Source organism: Solanum dulcamara, chromosome 11 (assembly GCF_947179165.1).
Source record: "Solanum dulcamara chromosome 11, daSolDulc1.2, whole genome shotgun sequence".
NCBI classification, from domain to species: Eukaryota; Viridiplantae; Streptophyta; class Magnoliopsida; order Solanales; family Solanaceae; genus Solanum; species Solanum dulcamara.
In genome coordinates, this window is record NC_077247.1 from 28,760,439 (window position 1) to 28,776,116 (window position 15,678).

At 41.0% G+C, this 15,678-nt stretch overlaps 1 protein-coding gene across 3 annotated transcripts in view; it reads left to right on the forward strand.

Moving 5' to 3' along the window:
* Positions 1-15,423, forward strand: part of LOC129872276 (3beta-hydroxysteroid-dehydrogenase/decarboxylase-like) — a 44,663-nt gene extending 29,240 nt beyond the window's left edge. For all 3 annotated transcript variants that reach the window (XM_055947198.1, XM_055947199.1, XM_055947200.1), the window contains 4 exons: positions 8,936-9,110; positions 10,595-10,751; positions 14,580-14,646; positions 14,820-15,423. In XM_055947198.1, coding sequence (XP_055803173.1) covers positions 8,936-9,110; positions 10,595-10,751; positions 14,580-14,646; positions 14,820-14,962 — 542 coding nt within the window. In that variant the 3' untranslated portion in view covers positions 14,963-15,423. The remainder of the gene's footprint in view (positions 1-8,935; positions 9,111-10,594; positions 10,752-14,579; positions 14,647-14,819) is intronic.
* The last annotated feature ends 255 nt before the right edge of the window (positions 15,424-15,678 follow it).

The window sequence follows — 15,678 nt, forward strand, 5'->3', positions numbered from 1 at the left end:
GGTCATATGACCGAACAGGCCAAGAGTTTTGTTCTTTCCTTGCTCCGGCTCGTTAGGGTGTCCTCCATGTTCGCCGGGTTGTCCGTCGGTTTGAGCAGTTGCCTGCTCTTGTTGCCTATGGGCGGCGACCATGGCACCTAATTTGTTCAACGTGGGGCAGTCACGGGCAGCATGATTACTCCGTCCGTATAGGTAGCAATTTTCGCGCTGAGGAGCATTTTTCTTGCGATCCTCGTAGTTCTTGCGGAATTGGTTGCGATTATTGCTCCTGTTGTCGTTGCTATGCTGGGGACCGGACTGGCCCTTATTTTTGTTCTGGTCAGCTTTGGGAGGAACAGTTTTGCTCCTGTTGTTCCTCCCTCTGGATGATTCTGCACGGAAGTCGGACAAGGATTCCGCCACGACGATAGCTTCGTCCACGTCACTAACTTGACGTCTTTGAAGTTCCTGTTTGGCCCAGTTTTGAAGGTCATCCAGAAAATAGAACAGCAAGTCTTCGCTGCTCAGGCTGGGAATTTGGAGAGTGAGTTTGGTAAACTCTTTGACATAGTCACGGATTGAGGAAGTTTGTTTCAGTTCCCTCAACCTCCTCCTGGCTTCGTGCATTACGTTCTGGGGGTAGAATTGCCGTTTGAGCTCTTCTTTGAATTGTTTCCAGTTATCGATGGAACAGATCCCCTTCTCCATGTCGGATTTCTTTCTCCGCCACCACAACATGGCGGTGTCGCCTAAGTACATGGCTGCAGTCCTTACTTTGGCAGCCTCGCTTGTGATGTTCACGTGTTCAAAGTACGCGTCCATCTGCCACAGGAAATTCTCAACATCCTGGGTGTTCCTATCTCCGCGAAACTCATTCGGCTTGGGAGCTTCAATTCGCGTCTCACGAACGTTGATAGGAGCAGTGGTGCTTGCAAGTGTGGATTCCTCCACCCGTGCCTTTAGCGTAGTAATCTCTTCATGAAGGGATGCTACTGCTGCAGTGAGCTTGAGTTCAAGGGAAATCAACCCTTCTCTCATCTCGACGCCTTGGTCCGCAAGATCTGCTTTCACGTCCCCAAGTCCCTCAAGAGTAACTGACTCAAGGGTGTCGAGATTATTCTCAACTGTGACGAGACGTTTGTTCAACGCCCCTAGACTGGTTTCAATACCAACAACCCTTTCATCAAGTTGGCTGGAATTTGAGCCGTCTCCTTCGTCTAAAACGTGGACGGCTCAAATTCCAGCCAACTTGATGAAAGGGTTGTTGGTATTAAGACCGGTCTAGGGGCGTTGAACAAACGTCTCGTCACAGTTGAGAATAATCTCGACACCCTTGAGTCAGTTGCTCTTGAGGGACTTGGGGACGTGAAAGCAGATCTTGCGGACCAAGGCGTCGAGATGAGAGAAGGGTTGATTTCCCTTGAACTCAAGCTCACTGCAGCAGTAGCATCCCTTCATGAAGAGATTACTGCGCTAAAGGCACGGGTGGAGGAATCCACACTTGCAAGCACCACTGCTCCTATCAACGTTCGTGAGACGCGAATTGAAGCTCCCAAGCCGAAGGAGTTTCGCGGAGATAGGAACGCCCAGGATGTTGAGAATTTCTTGTGGCAGATGGATGCGTACTTTGAACACGTGAACATCACAAGCGAGGCTGCCAAAGTAAGGAATGCAGCCATGTACTTAGGCGACACCGCCATGCTGTGGTGGCGGAGAAAGAAATCCGACATGGAGAAGGGGATCTGTTCCATCGATAACTGGAAACAGTTCAAAGAAGAGCTCAAACGGCAATTCTACCCCCAGAACGTAGTGCACGAAGCCAGGAGGAGGTTGAGGGAACTGAAACAAACTTCCTCAATCCGTGACTATGTCAAAGAGTTTACCAAACTCACTCTCCAAATTCCCAGCCTGAGCAGCGAAGACTTGCTGTTCTATTTTCTGGATGACCTTCAAAACTGGGCCAAACAGGAACTTCAAAGACGTCAAGTTAGTGACGTGGACGAAGCTATCGTCGTGGCGGAATCCTTGTCCGACTTCCGTGCAGAATCATCCAGAGGGAGAGGGAGGGACAACAGGAGCAAAACTGTTCCTCCCAAAGCTGACCAGAACAAAAATAAGGGCCAGTCCGGTCCCCAGCGTAGCAACGACAACAGGAGCAATAATCGCAACCAATTCCGCAAGAACTACGAAGATCGCAAGAAAAATGCTCCTCAGCGCGAAAATTGCTACCTATGCGGACGGAGTAATCATGCTGCCCGTGACTGCCCCACGTTGAACAAATTAGGTGCCATGGTCGCCGCCCATATGCAACAAGAGCAGGCAACTGCTCAAACCGACGGACAACCCGGCGAACATGGAGGACACCCTAACGAGCCGGAGCAAGGAAAGAACAAAACTCTTGGCCTGTTCGGTCATATGACCTTGGCTGCTCTTGCTGCGCAGCCCCCGACGATTAAGCCACGTGAATCGTTGTTCATAGAGGCACAACTGAACGGCAGGAAGTCCGCATCATGGTGGACACTGGCGCGACGCATAATTTCATCACCGAGGGTCGAGCCAAAGAATTAGGGCTCATATACACACCCAGCGACACCCTTCTGAAGACCGTCAATGCTATCCCAACTGCTGTGAACGGGATTGCCCCAAGTGTACAGATCACTTTAGGGGAATGGACAGGTCTGACAGACTTTACGGTGGCGCACATGGACATGTTCGATATTGTACTGGGCTTGGATTTCTGGTATGAGATAAATGCATTCATCTCACCACGTCTCAACCAGCTCCACATCAAAGACCTCGGAGGATCATGCGTGGTGCCCCTTATTCGGGTACCACAAAATGGGATGCATTTGTCCGCCATGCAGCTGATTAAAGGTTTCAAGAGAAGGGAGCCAACCTTTCTTGCTACCTTGACTGGAGTCACTGAAGACTCACTTGAGGCAGTACCTTTGCCTCCCTGCATCGAACGCGTTCTTACTAATAACAAGGACGTGATGCCTGAAGAACTTCCCCAGCGGCTGCCTCCGCGAAGGGAAGTTGACCACCAGATTGAGTTAGTTCCTGGGGCCAAGCCGCCTGCCATGTCCCCCTATCGCATGGCGCTCCCAGAACTAGAGGAACTCAGAAAGCAACTCAAGGAGCTGTTGGATGCCGGTCACATCCGCCCCTCAAAGGCCCCTTTCGGTGCCCCTGTCTTATTTCAGAAGAAGAAGGAGGGTACGCTGCGGTTGTGCATTGACTACCGCGCCCTGAATGAGGTAACTATTAAGAACAAGTACCTCATTCCCTTGATTGCCGACCTGTTCGATCGCCTAGGCCAGGCGAAAGTGTTTTCAAAAATGGACTTGAGGAAGGGATACTACCAAGTCCGGATTGCTGAGGGCGACGAGCCCAAAACAACTTGTGTCACTCGCTACGGTGCTTTTGAATGGCTTGTCATGCCGTTTGGATTAACAAATGCTCCTGCCACATTTTGTACGTTGATGAACAAACTGTTTCAACCCTTTTTGGATCAGTTTGTTGTCATCTACTTGGATGACATCGTGGTTTACAGCAACAGCATAGAAGAACACGTTGAGCACCTATGCAAAGTATTCAAAGTTCTGAGGGACAACGAGCTGTGCGTGAAGCGGGAAAAATGCAGTTTCGCGCAGCCCACAATTCAGTTCCTTGGACACACCATCCGCCATGGAGAAATTCGGATGGACAGTGACAAAGTAAAAGCGATCCAAGAGTGGGAGGCCCCAACGAAGGTACCCGAACTGCGGTCCTTCCTTGGCCTTGCCAACTACTATAGGCGGTTTATTTTCGCCTATTCAAACATTGCAGCTCCTCTTACCGACTTGCTGAAAAAGGGTCGGGAGTGGACATGGGACGACACATGCAACCAGGCGATTGAGAAGCTGAAGGCAGCAATCTCAAAGGAACCCGTCCTGGCGCTGCCTGATTTCAGCAAGGCATTCGAAATTCACACGAATGCCTCAGATTTTGCTCTTGGTGGCGTCTTAATGCAAGAAGGCCATCCTATTGCCTTCGAAAGTCGGAAGCTGAACGAAGCTGAGAGGCGTTACTCAGCACATGAACGTGAAATGACGGCCGTAGTCCACTGCCTAAGGACTTGGCGTCACTATGTATTGGGCGCTCACTTCGTTGTCAAGACAGACAACATAGCGACAACTTACTTCAAAACGCAAAAGATGTTGACTGCCAAACAAGCACGATGGCAGGACTTCTTAGCAGAGTTCAACTTCTTCTTTGAACATAAGCCTGGCAAGGCTAATGTGGTTGCCGATGCCCTGAGTCGGAAGGCGTTACTGGCCTCTCTTATCAGCTCGACTGTGAGCAGCATTGTTGACACAATCAAAGAGGGCCTGTTGCAGGATCCGATTGCTAAACAACTTCTTGTCCTGGCCCAGCAAGACGAAGAGATTCTGGGAAGATGATGGCCTACTGTATACTGCAGGAAGGCGACTGTACGTGCCTAAGTGGGCAAACCTTAGGCGTACACTAATTAAAGATGGGCATGACTCTGCCTGGGCGGGCCACCCTGGGCAGAAACGGACTCTGGCCTTGTTAGAGTCATCTTACTACTGGCCACGCATGCAGGATGATGTTGAAGTCTATGTGCGCACTTGCCTTGTCTGCCAGCAAGACAAAGTAGAAAACAAGGCGCTCGGCGGTTTACTAGAACCGTTACCTGTTGCGGAGAAACCATTGGGACAGCGTCACCATGGATTTCATTACTTGCTTGCCGAATTCCGAGGGATTTGGCACAATCATGGTTGTTGTGGATCGCTTCTCAAAATACGCAACCTTTACAACGACAACTGCCAGTTGCAAAGCCAAAGAGGCTGCCCGTCTCTTCTTAAGGGACGTCGTGAAGCACTGGGGTATACCCAAGCACATAATCAGTGATCGAGACCCTCGTTTCACTAGAGCATTCTGGAGAGAGTTGTTCAGCTTGCTTGGATCGGAGTTGCACTTCTCTACTAGCTTCCATCCACAAACGGATGGGCAAACAGAGAGAATCAATGGGCTCTTGGAATGCTATCTGCGGCACTACGTTAGTGCAAATCAGAGAGATTGGGCAAAACTGCTGGACACCGCCCAATTCTCATACAACTTACAGCGGAGTGAAGCTACGGGGAGAAGCCCATTTGAGTTAGCTACTGGGCAACAACCCAACACTCCTCAATCTCTGCCAGTGGACGCCGGCCTAAAGAGTCCGGGTGCTTTTCAAATAGCTAAGGCCTGGGAGGAACAAATTGACCTTGCAAGGTCATATCTTGACAAAGCAGCCCAGAAAATGAAGAAGTTTGCTGATCGTAAGCGGCGTCCAACCAACTATCGTATTGGGGATAGAGTCATGATCAAACTCAATACCTATATGAGTTCAAATCGCTAAGGAAAGTCCTTCAAAACCTTATTCGGCGATATGAAGGGCCATTTGAGATCATTGCCAAAGCAGGCAAGATTTCATATCGGGTCGACATGCCCCATCACTTGAAGATACACCCTGTCTTCCATGCCAACCAACTGAAACCATTCCATGCTGACAAGGAGGACAAGGATCGGGGGCAATCTAGTCGACCTCAAATTTTCATTGCCCCTCCAACCCTCGACAAACAGGTTGAAGCCATCATTGACCATCAATTGGTGCGCAGCAAGGGTTGGAACAATTCAAGTTCGCAGTTCCTTGTACACTGGAAAGGGACTGCACCTGAAGAGGCAACATGGGAGAAGTACGAAGACTTGTGGCCATTCCGCCACAAAATCCAGCAATACTTGCACTTATGCGGCGCCAAGGTCGTCGCCAACTCAGGTGGGGGAGCGTGTGCCGTCCCGCACGTGTCTACGTTGGACTGGCACCATTCTGGGCCTTCAGGACCAGCTTGTGACCCTACACTGCCAGCAGGCCCTTTGCCAGCACACTATCAACTCACTGGCCAGTGCTTGCCAGGCAGATTTGCACCAGACAAGGCATAATGGACAGCAACCTAGTGCCTTGTTGTTTATTCATACTTTTTGTAGTGCTATTTGTTTAGTATATTTTTGTGGGCCTTCAGACCCCTCTTTTGTAGTATATAAGTCCCTTGGACTTCATTGTAAAGATCATTCAGAAATATATCACACCAGAAAATTGGCATTTGCCTCCCAAAAACGTATCTCTTTCTCTTGCTCTTTACTTGTGACTGTTTGTGGACTTTTGTTAGACGATCATTGTCAATCTTGCCTTAAGTTTGTGAGATTGTTTTCAGGACTTAGCCTTAACTTGCCTTGTCAAAGCAGTTTTTGGTTGTCCCGCGCGGCGTTGAAAATAGCCCCGTGACAAGTGGGATTTTAGTTTCTGGGTTTGATACAAATTGAAGCTTTATGTAGTATAGCTGTGGAGTTGTTCTTCTTCTTTTATTTGGTGTAGAGATTTTTTCCTCATTTTCTCTTGTTATTCTCTAAAGAAATCATTAGGGTCTTGGGAAAACAAATATTTTTGTGAATTTTAATTTTTAGGTTTGATAAAATGGGAACTTTACGTTATTTTATAGTGGAATATTTAATTATTATTTTAGGTTAGGTTTAGAATTTAAAAGAAAAAACAAGAATAAAAAAATGAATATAAAGTTGTCCATCGCGTGTGCTGCACAACTTTGACATAGAACTGGTTATGACTTTTTAGGGAGGTGATTATTCCATATTAAAGTAGTTCATTACCCCTCCTGTATATTATAGGTGTGTAGTTGAGGATTGGCTAGTAGGTTGAGGGGGCATTTGGCTATTTACTCCGACAAGAAATTTAATCTGTGCATTACTCAGACAATTGTCAGAGTAATTCAATTGCCAGGGAAAACATATAACCTTGAACTGGTCCCTTATTGTACATTGTTATATGTCAAATTAAATGTATGAGGAGCAAATGCTTGTATATGCGCTTGCCTTATTACATTATCACACTTATTTACTTTGTTTGAAAAATGAACAGAAAGACATCCAGAACCAGTAGTTGGTGGATGGTGAATAGAGAAATGTTTGTATTATCACCTTCTCTGTTTTTGCCTTCATGTGGAATGATTTTGAAAAAGCTTTTCAGCTCTGATGCTGACCAGAGCAGTGCACACAATTTTGTAAAATTTTAAGCCCATGAAGTTTGTTTCTCCTCTATCAGCATCAAGTTGATTTCTGTTTCTGTGGTGAATGATCAGTTGGGAGTTGAATTTGAATTAGTCATCTATCTGAAACTGGAGGCTTACAAACTAAGCATCTGAAGACAATTGTTCGGTTCTCTGCAATGAATAAACACAAACTTAACATGTGGGAAGTATTAGGGCCCATATGGACATGTGATATGGAATCATGATTTGAAATCAGATTGATTTGCAATTGAAGTTTTGTTTGGACATGCAATTTGGATTTTTTACGTTGTATTTTTTTCTCATATACATGAAAACCCCATAAGTTGTGAAAAATATCAATATGTTCCTAATTCTTATACAATCTTACCGAATGAGCAAACCATAGTCCATAAACAAGATATCAGAATATCCTAAGGCACCACATTGATAAATCGGAAAAGGGTCAAATATACCCCTGTACTATTGGAAATAGTTTAAATATAGCCTTCGTTATACTTTCAGGCTAAATATACCCCTTCTGTTATACTTTCGGTTCAAATATACCTCTCTCATTATACTTTGGTACAAATTCGCCCTTAATTTAACGGAATAACACTTGAAAAGCTCAAAATTAAATAATTCATTCCCAATTTTAAATATTTGATTTTTTTAGAATAAATAAAATTTTCAAGTACTAATTTGAGTTTTTTTTCTTAGAAATGACAAGACAATACTAATACATGAAATTCTAAGTACTAATTTGAGTCTTTTTTTCTTACAAAATGACAAGACAGAAAATGCTGCAAAATAATTTTGCAGCATTTTCTGTCTTGTCATTTTGTAAGAAAAAAAGACTCAAATTAGTATTTAAAAATTTCATGTATTAGTACTTAAAATTATGCAATGCATTTTGTATTGTCATTTCTAAGAAAAAAAAACTCAAATTAATATTTGAAATTTTTGTTTATTCCTAAAAAAATCAGATATTTAAAATTGGGAATGAATTATTTAATTTTGAGCTTTTCAAGTGTTATTCCGTTAAAATTAAGGGCGAATTTGTACCAAAGTATAATAAGAGAGCTATATTTGAACCGAAAGAATAACAGTAGGGGTATATTTAGCCCGAAAGTATAACGAAGGGTATATTTAAACTATTTCTAATAGTAGAGGGGTATATTTTACCCTTTTCTGTTGATACATCATATATCTTCATGTTCCTTTAATAAATAAATGTTTGCGATTGGAAACTTCAAAATACACATAATTTTATAAAGATCTACTAGTCAATAATAGTAGTAACTAGTTACTCTTTAATATAGTCCTTTCGCGTGGTACGGTCTTCACGAGCATGAGTCCTTTTTTTTTTTGTTGCAAAATTTTAAATGATGGTGTTTGCTTTACAAAATATAAACTTATAGGTCAAGTTTTACATATTAAAAAAAATTGAAATTGTGATTTGGAATCCCAAATCATGCTTTTTGGAGGATTTGGGATATGAAATCATGATTTCAAATCGCATATCCAAATGCAGATTTGAAATCATAGTTTCATATCAAATCATGATATGGAATTGCATGTCCAAAAGCAGGCTTACTGTGCAATCTCAAACTGGCTTTCCCCTTGTTTAGGCTGTTCGTCCAGTATTATCTGGGAGACATGGATCAATACTCTTACTTATTCATCTGCATACTGAGCACAATTTCAACATTTTGACACTTCTTAGTTATGTTGCATGTTTGTAGAAGATTTTGTGTGCTTAATGTGATAAACTGTGAATGGCAAAGACTTGTATTCTATTTTAAGAGAAAAAACAAAGATTCTGACTCTACCTGTGTGACTGTATTTTGCAGTTGCTGACACACTTCTTTGGAGGAATAAGAAACAGACACTAACAGCAGCATTAGTTCTAGCTGCAATTTATTTCAATTTCATAGCTTCTGGCTTCACCATGATAACCTCTGTATCAACGATTCTGTTGGTGGCATCGATTTTCTTGTTCATCCATGGGAGACTGCCTCAGAGAATGTATTCATCTGTACTCTCTCTCTGTCTCTCTCTGTGCGTCCTTATGTTTGTCTGTGCAGCAGGCCACAATATTAATTGATATCATACTATTGTTGAAATTTATTTCAGTTACTGCAATAAATTTTTAGCATAATAAGTTGCTTAGGGTAGGATGAATCTATTTTTTTTTTTAATTTTAAATTTCTAGTAGATTTTGTGTAGTTTGTTGAGATATTCTAGTCTTTTTTGAATTTTTGTTGAGCATAATTTCTGCAGATTATGTTTTTAAGTTAACTACTAAAACCCCTCAATGCTTGATAAAATTATTGAGACATTTTTAATCACACTTTAAACCATTTTCACTGCACCATCTTTTAACAAACCAACAGTGGTATCAACGCCTTTTGGTTTCATCTAAAGAACCATTTTTTTTTTATAAAAAAAGCCTTTGAACTTTTCAAACCCTTTTTAACCAATACCAATTTTTAACCTATTTTTCAAACACGTCCAGCAGTAGTCTCTCTTTGCATGCCCCATAAATTGGTGAAAACTACAACAAATTTTTTCAAATCCTACAATTGTCCAAATTAAAGAACTTTCGAAAGAGCTTTTTAACAAGACAAGGTTATTGCGGGTTCCCTTTTTTGCACAAAACCAAAAGAAGAAAAAGAAAAAAGAAGAAGAAAGAGCAATGTTACGAAAGTCTGTAGGTTCAAAGACGCTCAAAACAATCCTCAAACACAAACAGTAGAAGCAGAATTTGAGAATCAACATTTTTTAAATAGCAGCAACTAAAACAAAGGAGGAGTGTTGAATTTTTTTTTAGTTACTATAGTAATTCTTTAGCATATGAGTTGATTAGATTTATGATGAATCTACTTTTTTGAATTTTAAATTTCTAGTATATTTTGTTTAGTTTATTGAGATATTTTAGTTTTCTTGAGTTTTTGTTGTGCATAATTTCTGCTGATTATGTTTTCAAGTTGTCTATATAAAGCCCTCTATGCTCAATGAAATTATTGAGAGACATTTTTAATCATCCATCAAACCATTTTTGCTGCACCATCTTTTAAAAAACCAACAACTACCATGGCTACTGGAAGTGTTGACTATCAACTTAGACTGCAGGTTTGTGAGAAATATTCTTTTGTACTTTTGCTTGGTAAAACCAAACTCTTTTCCCTTTCTCTTCCCGTCTCTACTCTTGACTGTGACGATTGTTAACTTGATGGCTTTTTCCTATAGCCATAATTCTTTTAATAATTATACATTTTCTCAGTGCGAGTTATTGATCATTTAGTTCTAGATTTAGGAAAGTTTATCTGTTCAGTTGATTTCTTGCTGGCTTTTAGAAATTATTCAGCATTATGTTAATGGTCAATTCTGATATATACATGTTGATAAAGGTGAAGTCTATTGCATATGTATTTTAAGTTGATTACCCAGGGAGCTGGGATTAAGTCAGTTTACGGAGTGATGATATGTGCCTTTTTTTTCTGGTACAGAATGGGTTATAAAATTGATAAAGTCCCTGTATCATGCTTCCATGTATCGGAAGAGACATCGCACCAATTTGCTCTGTCAGTAGTCTCAGGGTGGAATTCTGCAGTGAAGGGTTTAAAATCTCTTTGTAAAGGGGCTGATTGCATGTTCTTCCTTAAGGTAATTGCCAACACATGCAATCTATTTCTTTTTCTTTTTAATTAGTGCACCAAGTCAGTGCTATAATGGCCTTATAAAAAGAGTTAGACTTTTAGTGAGTACAGTAATTCATCCTTACGCCCTTAACTTCTTCCTAGTTACATAAAAACACAAAATGTATAGGCGCTTCAATCTGTTTCTTTTAAGCGATAAACTTTGATCAAAACATCTACTCCTTCCTTTCAATTTGTCTGGCCTATTTTGACATGACACATAGTTTAAGAAAGTAAAGAAGACTTGAATCTTGTGGTCTTAAATATGCCATATGGAAAGTTAAAATTAAAGAGTTGCTAAAAAAAGGAAAGGACCATCTTTTTGAAACGGACTAAAAAGGAAAGTAGGTCAAACAAATTGAAACAGAAGGAGTACTTATTTAGTACCGAAAGAGATGCAATGCTTCACTAATATTTGGCTGGCTATAAATTGGTTATGCAATCTTTGTTTTCTTTTTGATATGTATGAATATTATGCATTCTTTTTCTGGAACACATGACACTGTTAGTAGCGGCACACATAGGGGGGAATCGGTAATTATTACTGTAAGAAGCTCAATTGAAGGTAGAAAAAGAGTGCACAGAATCGTGGACACCTGTGCAATTTGGTCCATCTGGAATCGTAAAATCACCTAAAAACTTTACGTCACAATTTGTTAAAACTTGAAAAGTGTTCAACATTGATAAGATAACAATAACAAAACAAGTAACCTCTTTAGCAATTAACGAAGCCCCATTCTACGACTAGAGACATCCTTTGGCACTAGAAATTTCACCCATGGTATAAGTAAGACAGGAGGAAGCTGGAGGAGCATTAGTCCCCATGGAGGTATCCAGTTGGTTCAAAAAAAGTTATCTTGATGATGACTCACCACCTGAGAGTTCGTCTTGAAGGTTCTGAAAAATTAAGAATGAATTGAGGACAATTGGTGAAGGTTGGAAGATTGACTGTCACAGTAACATCTTCTTCATCATAATGTAGAATTTGGAGGGATGCAAATTTTAAATTCCTTCTTGAATTATGACTCTATGAGGCCGAAAGAAAAAGAAAAGAGCAACAACAACAACATACCTAGTGAAATCCCACAAAGTAGGATTTGAGAAGGGTAGAGTGTACGTAGACCTTACAACTACCTCGTGGAGGTAGAGAGACTGTTTTCAAAAGACCCTCAGCTCAAGTGCATCAATTCCAAATAAAAGAAGAAAAAATAGTGGAGAAAACATAATGGTTAATAAGAAAAGCAGTATAAAGTCTACATGAGTGAAATAATAACTATAACAAAATAGTGTGATAATCGAAATTCAATAAACAACATATGGCAAGAAATACAATAAACGACTAGTCCTACACCAGGCACTAAACCTCGCAAGGCAAGACACTACTATACCTCTACTACCCTAATACGCGACCTGCACTCCTTTCTGTCTAAAGCCATGTCCTTGGTAATATGAATCTATGCCATGTCCTGTCTAATCACCTCTCGCCAACACTTTTTTGGTCTACCCCTACCCCTCCGCGTACCCCATACAACCAGCCTCTTGCATCTCTTCACAGGGGCATTATCACACCTCCTCTGCACATGCCCAAACCATGTTAATCTCGCTTCCCTCATCTTATCCACCATAGAAGCCACTCCCACCTTCTCTTGAATAACCTTATTCCTAATCTTGTCACTCCTAGTATGTCCACACATCCATCTCAACATCCTCATTTTTGCAACATGCATCTTCTGAACATGAGATTTCTTGATTGACCAGCACTCTGCCTCATACAACAAGGACAGTCGAACCACCGCTTTGTAAAATTTACCTTTAGGTGGTACCTTCTTATCACACTAGACTCTAGAGGAAGACTTTATTTAATCCATGCCGCCCCAATGCGATGTGTGACATCATCGATGTCCCCACTATCCTGGATGATGGACCCAAGATATTTAAAACGCTCTTAGGATTTGTCTGTGTGGCAAGCCTCACTTCCACGTCCGCTTCATCCATCGCAACACTGAATTTGCACTCCAAAATTCCGTCTTGGTCCTGCTCAACCTGAACCCTTTGGACTATGGAGTTTGTCTCCAAACCTCCAACCTATCATTAACTCTGTCTTGTGTCTCATCAATGAGTACTGTCATCCGCAAATAACATACACCATGGAACCTCCTCCTGAATAGACTGCATCAGCTCATGCATCACCAAGGCAAATAGGAAAGGGCTAAGCACAAATCCCTGATGAAAGCCCATCTCAACTAGGAAGTGCTCAGAGTCTCCTCCCATAGTCCTAACTCGCGTCATGGATCCATCATACATGTCTTTTATCGCTCTAATATAAACCATCAGTACACCTTTTGCCTCCAAACACCTCAGAGGATATCCCTTGGAACTTTTTCATTGGCCTTGTCAAGATCAATGCATACCATATGTAAGTCCCTTTTCCTTTCCTTATATTTCTCCACTAGTCTTTGCGCAAGATGGATTGCCTCGGTAGTCAAACACCTCGACATGAATCCAAATTGGTTCTTGGAAAGGGACACCCCTCTCCACCACTTTCTCCCAAATCTTTATAGTGTGGCGTAACAATTTGATACCCCTGTAATTGTTATAGTTTGGGATATCATCATTGTTCTTATACAATGGAACCATTGTACTCTACCTCCATTCATCAGGCATTTTTGCCATCTTAAAAACATCATTAAAAAACCTAGTCAACCACTCTAAACCCGCATTGTCAGTGCTTCTCCCAAATTCCATTGGAATCTCATTGAGTTCGGTTGCTATTCTCCTGCTCAACCTACTAATAGCACGTTTGACCTCCTCAACACTAAAACACCTACAGTATCCAAAATCCCGAAGTCTTTCAGTGTGTCAATTCACCCAACACAATGTCTTTGTCCCCTTCTTCGTTAAGAGTTTGTGAAAGTATGTTTGCCACTTTTGCTTAATGGAGGTCTCGTCCACCAACACCTTGCCTTCCTCATCCTTGATGCACTTCACTTGATCCAAGTCGTGAGCCTTTCTCTCTACAATATTTGACTTTCAACTCATTCATAGAAAATGAAAAGGTTAAGATGTCATTAAGGCACTAGAAAAGGGGGATTGTGAGCTTAGGGAAGTAATGTGTCACAATAATTGGTGAGAGAATTGTGGAGAGTAGATGGGTAGTTTTAGCTTGATGCTGCATATGTGAGATGGGGGAGTTATCCCGTTAAGTTGGAGTAAGGATCTTTGTGTGTATCTTCATAAAAAAAAAGTGCTTTGTGTGAGGATCTTTAGATTGAATTTATGTGTTGCAATAGGAAGAAATTGTGGGAGGGTTAACAGCAATCCATTGCTGGTACTTGTTCCCTTTTTTTCTTTTTGGTTAGGGGGTGGGTGGGGTGGGGTGGGGGTTATGTTTCTGTTCACTTCTTCAAGTTGCATATTTAGGAGAACAGGAATCTGTTTTTTTTTAATCATTTCGGTTTCTTTTTCATTGTCTCATTTCCGAAAGTGACAAGGAGCACAGGTTTGTTATGTTTTCGGTGCTGTATTTTAGTTGGGTTTTTCTGAATTCCCCTCGAGTGCCACTGTAACAATGATTTACATTTACCTGTTTAGTAAACCCCAACAACGTGAAAACATGTAGAATGAGCAATTTTTGTTTCACTGAATTTGAAAATTCCTGACAAGACATTGGATGCAAAAGGGATAAGACTTTCTAAGCCATCTTGCTTCTGTTCGCCAAAATGAGTAATTATATATACACCATACTGTTACTTCCATCTATTAGTTTGTGAAATCTTTCATTTTGATGATGAAACAGGTTGCTCTCTCTCTATTGATTCTAAGTATCCTTGGAACCATTTCTCTGCGGAGTTTGTTTGCCATAGGTAAGTGGTACTGACACTGAAATAGCACATTTATCCTTGAGAGCCTACATGGTAACAACTCATCTGCATCCAGAATTTGTTACACTTTTTCTCCTAAATTATGCAAATAGCAGCTCAAGCTATGCAAGTTCAATCCCATATTTGGGTGCTTGACCATATCATATCAACTGCAGGAATCCCAGGTGCCTTTACTTTGTTTTTCATATATGAGAAAAAAGAGGAAGAAATAGATCATCTACTTCAAGAGATTGTCTCATTTACATGGAAATTGAAGTCTGATATTTCTGGGAGAATTTTCAGCTCTGCAAAAGACTGATAATAGGCAGCAAATGACCTGATCGAGCTTCTTCCATATCTTGAGAAGCTTTCTTAAGAAGAGGTTCTTGAAGTTCAAGGACTTCACACTTATCCTTGTGTGTAACATATTCATGGTTGGGAACCTTGCCGAAAGCCAGTTTTCCTGTCTGATCTGATATCAGGCTGTCGTGTGTCAAGGCATTGTCTTTTGTTTGCTCTTCTCATTTCCCTCCTCTTTCCTTCTTTTGTCAATATTGCTAGTATGTTTGGCTCTCGCTGCGTTGGTGTGAATGGTTTTGTTCTGGTCCTATATTTGTTGGGGCAGAGGTGGAGGTAGAAACAAATTATAATGTCTATTGTGATTAGGGGCGTTCATGGGTCGGTATGAGTCGGTTATTGGTCAAAATCAAAATCATACCAATTTAATCGGTTTTGAAATTATTAAAACCAAACCAAACCAATTAAAATATACATCTATCAGTTTGGTTGTTATTGGTTTTGGTTTTGTTTGGTTCGGTTATTCGGTTATTAACCATACACAAAAATAAGAAAAACGATTCATTCAAAAGAGAAGAAAAAATAATAATTCATTTAAAATATATAAATTGTCTTCGTGTCATTTTGAATTTTATAATTTTTATATCAGAATTTTAATTATGTTTAACATTCTCCTTATATTATTAGCTAAATTAATATACTAAACAACATAAACCTGTTGAATAATGCATAAATTAA